The sequence below is a fragment of the Nematostella vectensis genome, chromosome 8 (genome assembly GCF_932526225.1).
Source record: "Nematostella vectensis chromosome 8, jaNemVect1.1, whole genome shotgun sequence".
Classification (NCBI taxonomy): Eukaryota; Metazoa; Cnidaria; class Anthozoa; order Actiniaria; family Edwardsiidae; genus Nematostella; species Nematostella vectensis.
The window spans coordinates 2989613-3001953 of record NC_064041.1 but is presented as its reverse complement, the minus strand read 5'-3'; the positions used below and the strand labels follow the sequence as shown (position 1 = coordinate 3001953).

At 37.0% G+C, this 12341-nt stretch overlaps 1 protein-coding gene, 1 long non-coding RNA gene and 1 pseudogene across 2 annotated transcripts; 1 reads left to right on the top strand and 2 right to left on the bottom strand.

Moving 5' to 3' along the window:
• Positions 1 to 1784: 1784 nt before the first annotated feature.
• LOC125570143 lies at positions 1785 to 2637 on the bottom strand (annotated as a pseudogene).
• Positions 2638 to 4125: 1488 nt separating this feature from the next.
• On the top strand, positions 4126 to 5676 carry LOC125570144. Its single transcript, XR_007312522.1, has 2 exons — positions 4126 to 4173; positions 4851 to 5676. It is a non-coding gene; the product is annotated as an uncharacterized LOC125570144 (long non-coding RNA).
• A 3073-nt stretch (positions 5677 to 8749) lies between these two features.
• Positions 8750 to 10870, bottom strand: LOC5502809 (allatostatin-A receptor). Its single transcript, XM_048731393.1, has 2 exons — positions 10767 to 10870; positions 8750 to 9974 (listed from the first exon to the last, which is right to left on the bottom strand). The coding sequence occupies exon 2, from the start codon at positions 9953 to 9955 to the stop codon at positions 8846 to 8848; it is 1110 nt and encodes a 369-aa protein (XP_048587350.1). The 5' UTR covers positions 9956 to 9974; positions 10767 to 10870; the 3' UTR covers positions 8750 to 8845.
• Between the last annotated feature and the right edge of the window lie 1471 nt (positions 10871 to 12341).

Genomic DNA, 12341 nt, shown 5'->3' with positions numbered 1-12341 from the left:
GATGATTCAGATAATTTATTATCTGTGATTTCAATATTTTTTATACAAAAAGTTGTGCATACATCTTGTTGTATGCTGTCTTTTTCCAGAAAAAAATTTGAAAATTATAGGATGTGAGATGGTTGAAATATCATTTGCTAATAAATTGTCAATATTTCTATCTTATCCTGGGGATGCCGATGGGCAATACTGTTCTTTAGATACTGTAGACGAGAGGTCTTTGGGGCTTCTACCAAAGATTTATTACAGAGGGTAAGAATTTATGTATGTGTTTTGTTTTTTTTCAAGCCAGGGTTACCAGAAATGTCCATGATGATTAGGATTATGTGTGTAAGGTTACCAGAAGGCTGTGAAGACCCTGTGACATTGAAATATTACGTGACTTTTTCCACAGGTGTTCCATGCTGAACTGGATAGCGCAGTATAAAATTTAGAAAAGCAGTTATAATTTAAGGGCAACAAAACTTCTGTCTCTCCATAAAAAGTAAAGCACAAAGCACAGGCTAAAAGCTTTCTGTTATTATGCTGCAAAAAGATGAGATAAACTACCTTTTGTTGTAGGTACAATGTCTGGCAGTAAAGAATTTATCAAAAACGTCAGAAAGTGATTTCAAGACATAATGTGAGAATTATCTAATGTAAATATTGTAAATAACACATTGTATTTATTGTAAATATTATATCTTCTTATATAGTATAGAATAACTTTAGACTTTAGTGCACTTTATTATAATAAACATATATTACTGTAATTATATTTTGATATTATTTTGTGGTATACCTGTAAACTAGCTTTACAGCTAAGTATTTCAGCTATAATAAATAAATTAATTGTATTGTAAACTAGTAATTTTATTTGCATTGTATGAAAACAATGATTCTATATTTCTGGAATTTTCTATGACTTTCAGAAAACCGTCCATATTTTCGTTCATATTTCTTATACCCTGTTTAACAAATATAAATATTGTATATATTATTAGTTATTACCGTAGTTGTAAAACAGTACCGTAAGGTACCGCCATAAAATTACCGCTTTGTAATTCGTTGTATCATATTTCAAGTATTGAAAAAAGCAGGACTCCTCCCCCATAGTATAAAAAACTAAATGTGTTCAAATTCACCCACCTTCACAGGCTCCTGTATTTCCATCGCACTGAGCCGATGCCATGGTACTACCTTTATACAGGAAGATGTAATAACCCAGAGATGACTGAAGGAGTTTGAGTCGACTTCGCACGTGTTTCTAGCTTTCGCTTCGTACCGATGAATCCATCCATGACGCCAATTTCAAGCCTCCACTCGCGGATAGCCTCTACTTCTTAGCCTGTTTTGCTTATAAATACTGTAAAATTGGATATAATGACAGTAAACGGAAGTGTTAACGCAAAATCTACCGTTTTGTTGCACCGTTTACTACAAATTCACCCCGAACACGGCGGGATCCTGGAGGTACTCGTTTCGCAATGCATTGTGGGATTGATTCATCCTTCTCATGGTGCATCGGTCGACATCGGGTGAGGTAGTCCGAATATTTTCCGAAACCCGAACATTTGAATGACGTCATGTTGTCATCGGGAAATTAATATAGCCTGCGTGCAGCCGGAAATAGTTCCATTATTACCGTCTGCGAATTACTGACTGAAAGCTTGTTTAGAAAATGGTAATGTACGGCACTGACAAGATCAGTGAGCTAATTAAAACAGCATTGTTCTCGCGATACTAAATAGAAAACGACCAAAGAAAAAGCAATAGTATTATTTAGCAGAATTTATTAGGTTTGCACTTAGGAACGACGACATCTTGTCTGCTATATTTTGTATTGTTATCATCATACAATAATACATATGCTTTATTTGACAATAAACAGCAAAGATGTCAGTATATTATATTCCAAACCCAAAAATGCAACGTCCCTAACACAGACTTTTGCTAATAAAACCAATCAGATCAAAGCCAATAATGTGATAAACATTCTTGGGTCCTGGGAAGTTGGGAGTGATTGGTCGGTTTTTGCGGATTTAGGCTCAGGGGCGGTAAGGGTTATCATCTTGGGTTGTAAAAGACCCAACCACTGTGTAGTTGACTTTGGTTTTAACTACAAGAAAGAAAAGTGGGAGGTCGAATCTCATTGTTTTGTATGTGGCATCTAGAAGCATGATTTCATTTCCGTATCTGCCCATCAAATGCCTCTGCCAAGCTGTTTGATAAGCAAATAAAAGTTTTTCGGTTATATTTGCTTCAATGTTGCTATCTGTGTCAGAGGTGTTTCCAAAAACAGCTTCTGTAGGAGATAGGGAGCAAGGTCTGAAGAATAACAGCTCCTCAGGATTCTCTTCATTCCAGCCCTTAATCTTTTTAAGATTTTCCTGGTCAATTTTGGAAAGCATCAGTTTCACAGTTGCCTTATATATAGTGTTTCGAATATCCACATCTTTGGGGTGATAACGCCTGTTGGTGATTGGTGGAGGATTCTGACCAGCAAAAAGATCATTCTAGATGTAATGTCGCAGGTGCCTTTTCATTTCATCTACTGTTTTTACATCTTCACCAACAAGGGAGTGGATTTTTTCAATCAGGCTCTTGTCAATGGGTTTTAACATGCCACCAACCTATGAGGAAGTAAAGAATTCTATTAACAATGTTATAAATTAATAAAATATTATAGCGGAGCCAGCGCGGCCGCAGGCCGCGCGGAGCTCCATAGGTATAGAAATATGGTATAGCTATGCGACTTGGTTTTGGTAGTCATCGCGCGGGTACCCTGTGTGTCACAATCCATCCATCCAGTCAATCGTGCAACTCCCAGGCCCCACTCGATCTTACGCTGTTGTGTGTTTTTTACCGCCTCGCTTTGTGCTGCAAAGTTCGTATGTTCACAGAAGAAAGGCAGCTTGAAAATGGTATTTAATGAGAAAATAACCGGATTCAAATGGGCTGAAGTTTTTGAGGAAACATTTGTCTGAAGTACGAGCCGATGGAAATTCCCGCCCGTGGCAGCAGCAGCAGCAGCAGCAGCTGAAAAGAAGACTAAGAGGAGAGGCTCTACACTTTTTCACAATTCTATAATCACTCACGTCTATATCTATGTAAGGAGATCCTGAGAGGAAAAGGCCTTGGATTGATGTCTGTTTTCAGCTATAAAAATCATTCACTTGTGTTGACGAGTTCCTTGCTAGCAGAAAGATCACGGTTTACAACAAAAAGCGAACACAACCACTAGGCGACAAACATAAAGCGACAAAAAAAGGTGAGTTTTTGACGATGATTTGCATTTTGAATATTACATTTTTTCATTTATTGTTGTGCCAAACCCAATCGCTCAAACTAAAACACCGTGCCAGCTTTAGTATGACGTCAAGATGACATATCAATGTCATCTATCCTTGTTTTGATTGGCTAAAATACAATCTACTTGAATTCCGATTGGTTTATCATTTTGGCACTTGAATGGCGTTTATTCAACTGACAATCGCCATGAAAATGTTAAATTCGTAAATACTTACTTTCAATGTCTATAAATTCAGACGTATATTCCTCACGGTAAGTAAGAATTTAACGACAGAAATACGTAGTAGTCTAGCTACTGTATCAATGACACTTAGCATGTTCAGTTTATACATATGTTTTTAGAGTACAGATGTTTACAAGCTTTCATTTTTCCCCAACACTATTCCAGATTGGAACAGCCTTCCAGCACACACCGCTAGTGCCAGTTTATTACTTTTAAGACCTTAGTTTCGAAATAGAGCTGTATAAATTATTATAATGTACTGTTTTAGTCTTATTTTGTTTATGTATATTAATTTATCTTGGTATAATGCAACTCAGCTTACAGTAACCGAGCATTAACCCATTGACTCCTGGCTATTTTTTATCTGAATTTACAAAAAACAGACTGAAAACAGATACCTCCCCCCCTATTCTGAGTTTTATACAGCCCGTCAAAGTCAAACACAGCTGCACCTAGTCAGCGGTATCCAAGCTTTCCAACAGTGCTTTGCGCTCCCCACTTTTAATCCTTCGTCGTTGCTGAAGCAAGCACAAGTTGATGGTTGCTTGTATTTTTCATCAAAAATACAGCTATGAGCATATTAGGAGAGTGTCTCAGGACATCATGAAGTCTATTGGGGCATAATTGAGTGCTTTGCTTATGGATATTTGCAAGCAAAGGTGGATTCGTGATGATTTTTCTTGTTTGGCTTTGCCTGGATGAGAAAATAATTTTCTAATGAATCTAATGAGGGGTGATTCTGCTTTTCTTTCCTTGTTCGATTTGAAATTTGTCATATAACTTGTGCTATTATTTGGCTTAAGAGTAGTTGACAACACCTTGGTTGGATGCATATCTTCAAGACCATTTATCCCTTAGACTGATGCCTGAGTATCTTCATCTTGTTGTGTTTATTTTGCATTTATGAATTTTTTGGGTTGTGGGTATTTCCCAAAGCCTGTACAGGCCGGTTGAGGGGTCAATGTGTTAAAACTGAGAATTCGTGGTCTAACAAGCAATTTGAGCATAACAACATCCTTTGATATTCTTCGTTCTCTCTTTACTTTATTGACAGCGTTGAGATATTTTTAATCAAGGCTGACAAATATAATCCTGTCATATATTGCTAAAGAACACCTTTCTTGTCTTTATATCCTGTGTATTTAGTCTTTTTGAAAATACAGCAACTTTTTCAACATTATCATAAATACTTTACAGTTACAAGATAATTTTTTCATCGTTTATTTATTTTTATTCAAATAGTTATGGAAAATTAGTAAGGTTATAAATGGAATGATAAAAATATTAATTTGAAAGAAAACAAATACCCAAGTTAATTGTTTTCACTTTTATTTAGGTTAAACCAACCGGACTACCTGAGGGTCATGCTTGATGCTAAAGGCTGGAAGACATAAGAATAGGCAAATGTAGCCGGGCTTTCTTACTTTGGTACAGTAGTATAAGTGTTATAGGGTTTTTAGAGAAAGATTCTTTGTGTCAATGATACTGTAAATCTGTAAAACATTTTTTATCAACCTGAAGATAATGAGGAAAGGGGAAATGATAGGAAAGTGCTCAATCAAGTTGTTGCAATACTGTTAAAGTTTTTATCAAAAATATAGTCCCAGTTTCTTTTTTCTCTCTCTATTGACTATTTTTATATGCAATTGATAAATATTTCCTGTTTACCCTCTGCACCCTGAATAAATTAAAATAGGTTAGGTTTGAAATTAGACATTTTCATTTAGCACTAATCAGTAATATCAAGAATTTGTTTTTAATTTGCTTCCCAAGTCAATTTGTTCTCCTCCATTTGATTGCATTTAATTTTCTAGTAGCATTAGCATGTGTGGATCCAGCTGCAGGGTTTCTATAAAAAGAAATAAAAACAGCAGGCCACCATGCTAAAGGGTGGGTTCACCAATATGTAATGCATGACTGAGGTATATTTGTGGATTTTAATTTCCTTGGTGATGGAGTATCACTAGTAAGTGGCACCTGAAGTGTATCTAACTATATCATTCTATATTTGGAATGCTGTTTCATCCATTATTTGTTTCTTTGCAAGGGCAAAGCCGGTCAGAATGTACCTAGTGCTAGTGTAGTAGTGTACATGAATGGAACTTCTATAAAAGGGTTTTTATTAGGGCAAGGTACTTACTTAATAAATTATATAAAGATAATAACAAACTTGTGCTTTTTAAATAACAAATCTATAAAGAAAACAGTTTTATATCAAACCTAAAGGTAATAGGGAAAGGGGAAAATGTTAGGAAAGTGCTCAGTCAAGCTATTATTGCATTTTTGTCATAGATTTTTTAAAAGTAGATTCAAATTTTTTTAAAATAGAGTCACATTTCTCCCTTTCAACTCCCCATTGACTTTCTGTTTATTTGTTTATTTATTCCTCTCTACCCCAAACATAACTCAATGAACATGGTTTGGTTTGAAATTAAAGAACTTTAAGTAGTTTATTATTTTTCTCCATTGCATTCATTTTTGAGTAGCTAGTATGGGTGGATCCAGGGTTTCTAAAAACAACTGGCCAAAGGGTGGGTGCACTAATATGTATTAATTTCAACACATTCTTCTGAATTATCAGTTGCAGTACATGGAAACTACAGAATGGCATCTAAATCTTTGAAATGCTGTTACATCCTTAATATATTCTTTACAAGGTCAAAGATTGTTATTATGCTGTTTTGATAAAAAAAATCTGCATGGTGGAACAAATAAGAATTGACCATTAGACTCTTGAAAAACATGGTCATCAACTAAGGCAACTTGAATTTTGACAGCTTTTTTACACCAGGATTAGTACTTTCATACTGCATATTTAATATTATTGAATGAGTGCTTGCTTGATCCACTTGGAGGGGCCAATACAATTCATAATAACATGGCAGTAAAAATTGCTTTTTTAATCTCATTGAAAAACATTCTTTCAATGCTGGCTCCGCTTTTAGGCACTGCCTGAATCTATATATTAATTTTTATTTTTATTCTTATTTTTGCTCAGTGAAGTGTGAACCTTGTAGATGAGCATTCTTGTGTTCAAAAAAAATAGTTTTTGCAACCCACTCCTTTGCTTTTCCCTGAAATATTGTTCTGACAATTCACAACAAAAGTAAGCAAGTCTTATGTGCCATTCTGATAGATACCTCTCAAATGACATTATCTTTGTGGTCCTTCTCCATGGGCAAGTTAAGGTAAATTCTTCTTTCAAACTGAGGCCTCAGACCATTTTTAACATCATTTCTGAAATCAGAAATGTTCCGCTTGATGTCTTGTTATCTGCAATCTACAAAACAGAAATATGGTAAGTATCGATAATTTTTCTTAGTGCCTAAACCATTAGTTTGACTAGGAATTTTTATATGTAAAAGGTCATTTCAGTTATGCATGCAAGACATTTCAAATAAAAATCTTTTACTGCTTTGTTCCACCATTGTATGTTTATCTGCTGTGGCAATTAGTTGACCTTGTAATCTGGATAGTTTATAACTTTTGACATCACGATCTTTGTAGGACAGCCAAACTTTATGGTGTCTTGAGGTAAAAACCTCCTTGTTTTTGAAGGGATGATCACTCTCCTGAAAAGCCAAGTTAAATTTCAGGCTTTATAAAACAAGTATTATTTTGATTGCATGAGACTGATAATACTGTCACTCATGAAAGTTGCTTTAACTTTTAAAATGGCACGGATGTCATTAAGGGCTGGCTCCCGGCTAATTTCACTAATTTCACATGCCCTCCTCTGAGTTTCTCATGTATCCCCTGTGTATGTTGTGTAGCCCTAAAATAAAGGGGTCTTAATTTTTACCTCACCACTTACCCCCCTTCCCCCACAGGAGACCCTTTGATATTATATTCCAAAAAAAACATTCATAAAAGGTCAAAGGTTCCATCCCCCCCCCTTTCTGGATCTCTCACTTCTCTTCAAATTGCATTTTGACTTTGTTCTTTCCTTTCATACTCTGGGGTATTCCATGTTTGTATCTGGCATGTGTGTGTGTTATTGTCAGATTTATAACAAGAAAATTTTGTCGTGGTTTCTAGCTCGTATTCCTTCAGTAAAACCATGGCTTCCTCTATCGACTTAACATATCCATGGTGTTGGTTTGTAGAGCTTTTGAAGAAATCCTGCCATGTATTCTCCTCAGGACTCTCGGGGTTTGTAGAGTCGACATTCTCCCCTCCACCCACAGAGATTTCTGTTCCAGTGTATCCATGGCAAAAAGCCTTAGAAGACTTTTACGTTCTAAGTAGAAGTGGTATGTCGTAAACAATGATGAAAAGTCGATGAAAAACCACTATAAACAAACGGGACCTGAACATACACTGTTTCGAAATAGCCCTCGAAGAAACCTGCAGTGTCTCTTGGGTTGGCGGAAAATAAACTTCGCCTATTCGGTATGCAGTCGTCGGTCGCTCTGAAATTATCGTAATCTGACAAACGTCCTCGCGAACGTCAGTTTCACGTATGGAGCCAATTCCATACTTCAAAATGTCCAATGCTTTTTTCCTCCGTTTGATGACTTTGATGAATCCAGAATTTTTAGACACGGTCAGACTTTCAGTTATTATTTTTTTAAGCATTCTTCCAAAGTCATAAGACATAAACTTGAAGATAATATTTTCTGAAAGGCTGTTTGTAAAGGGCCCGTAAATAGCCGCCTTCTCGGCGCAGTCAAAAGGTAACATTATTCCCATGACAACACTTTAATATAATTACTATTCTTACGATAGCAAACGCCTGCATTTCTGAGGAGAATAAACTGAATAAAGGGCAATGCACACAGGGTGTGTGACTGTGTGGCGTTACTTTTTTAAAATAAGCCGAAGTGTATTGACGAACCGAACCCGAAGATTGGGAATGACGTCACGTCATTTTGGGATATGGAGATGAGTGCTGACCGTTCGACGAATGAAAGAAATTAAAAAAAAAAATTTTTTGGTACGCGCGCCATTCAATTTTCGACCAATCAGAGAGCGAGGCACCGACACGGGAAAAATCCACAGGAATCCCATCGTGACCACGGAAATTTATCGTATAGCTATACCACTCTCCTATGATTATGGGGCTCCGCAGGGACTCCGCTATGATGCTAATGATGGTTATAATTATTATTGTGGTATGCATGTATGCATATGTATCTTATATGACTTATAGCCGAGTGCTTTGAACAATTTGTTAGGTACTAGCTGTCAATTTTTTTTTCTTAAAAGAATCGCACAAGATCACAAACAAACAAGTGAAGCGACGTATTTTTATTTATGAGAATAACATTATACATAATAAGGTTGTATCTACCCTATTGTGTTTCTGGAAAACTTAAGCCCCATGCATACTCAGAGCCTTGTCTCAATAAGGTTACTCTCTTGTTCGGGTATATTTGGCAAATTTGGACCGGCTCTTTTGCGCCCTTCTGATCTGCCCGCCATGTAAAGGTCTTGCCTTTGTCTACTCTCATCATTCACGACCTGCCGAGGGCATATTATATTCCTAAGCTCTCTTCTGAAATCTTTGTAAGAAAAGAGGTAAATCATTGGATTAATACAACTATTGAATGTCGCTAGTACACCACCTGACATCCTTATCGTAAAATCGAGCTCATAACTTAATTCTAACCCTGCAAAGCGTTTTACCAAGTTATAGACGAAATAAGTTGAGTATGGTATACAAATTGCAAAAAAGGCATTAATGAACATTTTGGTATCCTTAAAACGCCGGCCCTGAGAATTATTGGAATGGATATTTGCGGAGGCTTGAATCTCACGGCTTCTCTTGCGTAGAAACCTAGATACGGTCACAGCCGTGTAAAACATAATGGCGTTTGGCACCAAGTAAACTAGTAAGGTAATGACACCAAAAACTACTTTTTCCCACACTTCATTGCTGCTCACTATACATGAGAACGTATACACATTGTCGTCTAGCTCTATGTACATGTTTTTGATCGGAAGGGTTAGGACGACAGCTAGAATTGCACCCACGATCCACGCAGCGATCACAAGCTTTTTTGCAAAGGCGCATGTGAATGTATGAAACGGGTGGAAAACCGCCATGTAGCGATCTAAACTTATGACAACAAGATTGAAAACGGTTATGATAGGAAAACAAAACAAAGTAATGTTATTTACAACACAGTGCCAATTTGCTGTGTGCTTTTCGTCCATCAAATTCAAACGAAGAGGAGGGTTTATTACCGAACACAAAAGATCCGTAAGCGCCAAGCTCTTCAATAAGTACAGAGTAAGCGATCGCTCGAAGGCCCTTCGCTTTGAAGGTGTGTCTGCAGCTTTGCGTTTTTTTCTCTCGAAAACTAACACTAACGTATTGCCTATAAATCCTATCGCTCCACAGAGTAACAAGACAGCCGCGAATGTAGCTTTTGTATGGACTGGCAATGGGCTGTGCTTGTAGATGCGGGAGTGATTCGTGTTTGATGCGTCGGCCATCACTTTTATTTTGGTATCTCTGTCGAGGAAAGTAGAAACTGTCAAGCACCCGCAGAATTTCACATCTGCACGTTACATGTTAAGAGATTTTATTATAGCTAAAATCGCTGTTGTGCAACCTCTTGGGTTCTAGGAAGTCAGGCAACAACGCTTTCGGCTGTAAAATAAGCATAAAGGAAAATACATCTAAAAGGTATGTTCCCCGAGTGTTCTGTCAGGATTTTTGTACGAGGGGTGGGTCATTTTGGCAAAAAAGCAACAACAAAATTTACAATATATAATTAGCAAGCGTTATCGGAAACACCGTATTTTTAGCTTACCTGAGACTGAAATTGTGACACTAGTTTTGTTTTTGTGTAGTAAAATTTTGTTCCCTTACAAACAAGGGCGTTTTGTAAAAGACTTGTTGGAAATGTTTTTAAACCGTTTCCAGATCTGGATATATAGAATACATATACATATATATTACATACATTATATTAAAATACACAAAAGAAAACTGTTACCGACATATTAAGAATAGGTGTTTTAGTAGATGGCAAATGTGACCTTGAAATTGCTAAAAAGATAGACATCTATTCGCTACTACCGTGCACGCCTACATCTATTTGCTACATACCGTGCACGCCAAGTTCGTCTCCGCTGTTTAATGCTGAAGTGAAACGGGTAGTGCTATGAACCACAATCGACCAGTACACGATTACTTTTTTCTCAAAAATCATATTTGTGTTTCTTTGGAAATCAAGAAGCATCTGAAATTATGCAAATCGTGTCTTGGAAATGAGGGCCCATCCCACTATCGAGTTTTTACCTTTTTTAGATACGAGTCGCGAAGTCCTTTCGTAGCTTTTGCTGTGATGTCGCGGTTGTAGTTACTCACTTGCATAAAAGCAGCTGAAAATGATAATAGCTTTTTAAATTAAAGTTTCGTTATTCTTAGCTAAACTGACTCTTTTCCCTTAGCAATTTCCCATCTTACTTCAATTATGCTAAAACTTGGCAATCTTCATTATTTGAGAAAAAAACAAAGTAGGAAATAATATGCTATAGATTTTTGGAACGAAATGTCACAGTAAAGTGTATTTTATAGAGCGATTCGTGCCCGTACAAACGATTCATTAATTAGACATGAGTGGAGAATCTTATACTCGCCTTCTAAACGCGCTTTTGAAGCCTTGTCGAATCAGTGAAAAACACTACAATAGAAAAGAGAGCTGGTGAACATCTTTTATAAATCTTGTTTTAGTCTGAAGTAATAGTATAATAAGTATCAGCAGGCTCGTACCCAGGATTTTTCTTGGGGAGGGCGATGCGGAATCCGAAAAAGTGGACCTAGTTTTTTCCAGGGGGGGGGGGGTGGGGTGGTGAGTTCTCTGATAAAAATCTGTCCACCCCTGAAAGAACAAAGAGGGATGTTTCATGCCTTTGCAGTATCTCCACTGGACATTTATTGCCGGATTTGGCTACAAACCAGATTGATCTAGCTTATGCTTAGCACACCTATTGAGAACCGCAAGTGGAACTTCGGTAGTTGTGTGGGGGGGGGGGGGGGAGCAGATCTACGGGCTGCCAATTGAGATGTAATAAAAGAAAGGAAAACACAGGTATTTTGACCGAAAATTGTCGTGCAAACCAGACAAAGAATCTAATCCAATGCAGTGGAACCTCTATATAACGGACCTCTATTAACGTGGAAATCAGACAAAGAATCTAATCCAATACAGTGGAACCTCTATATAACGGACCTCTATTAACGTGGAAATCAGACAAAGAATCTAATCCAATACAGTGGAACTTCTATATAACGTACCGCTATTAACGTGAAAATCAGACAAAGAATCTAATCCAATACAGTGGAACCTATATATAACGAACCTTTATTAAGTGGACACCCTCTATTTAGCGGACATCATCCAAAAGCCCGAGTTGTGGCCACTTAAACTCAGTATATGCTACCTATGATTATATGATAACTTTTGTCTTTAAAATATTTGTGTTTCTTTGGGAATCAAGTAACATCTGAAATTAATGCAAATCGTGTATTGGAAATGGAGGCCCATCCCATTTTCTTGTTTTTACCGTTATTAGATACGAGATGCAGAGTTCTCGACTTGATTTGCATTGGGATAGCACATGCCAAAAGGTGTAAAAGGTAAATATACCTTGTGAAGCATCGTCAGATAAGTGATGATTGGATATTGCGTGTAAGCCATGACAGGATTTTGTTCTCAAGCACAGTGAATTGACACCTGTCATGAACCTATTTATTTCTAGCGCACCTATTGCCTGGTGCTCTGAGTTGCTCTCATTTTGGGTGAAATGAAGTTGTTCTTGTCAGATCGTGTTGACAGGCAATTGGCCTTCTACAGCTAAATAGCCATGTAGT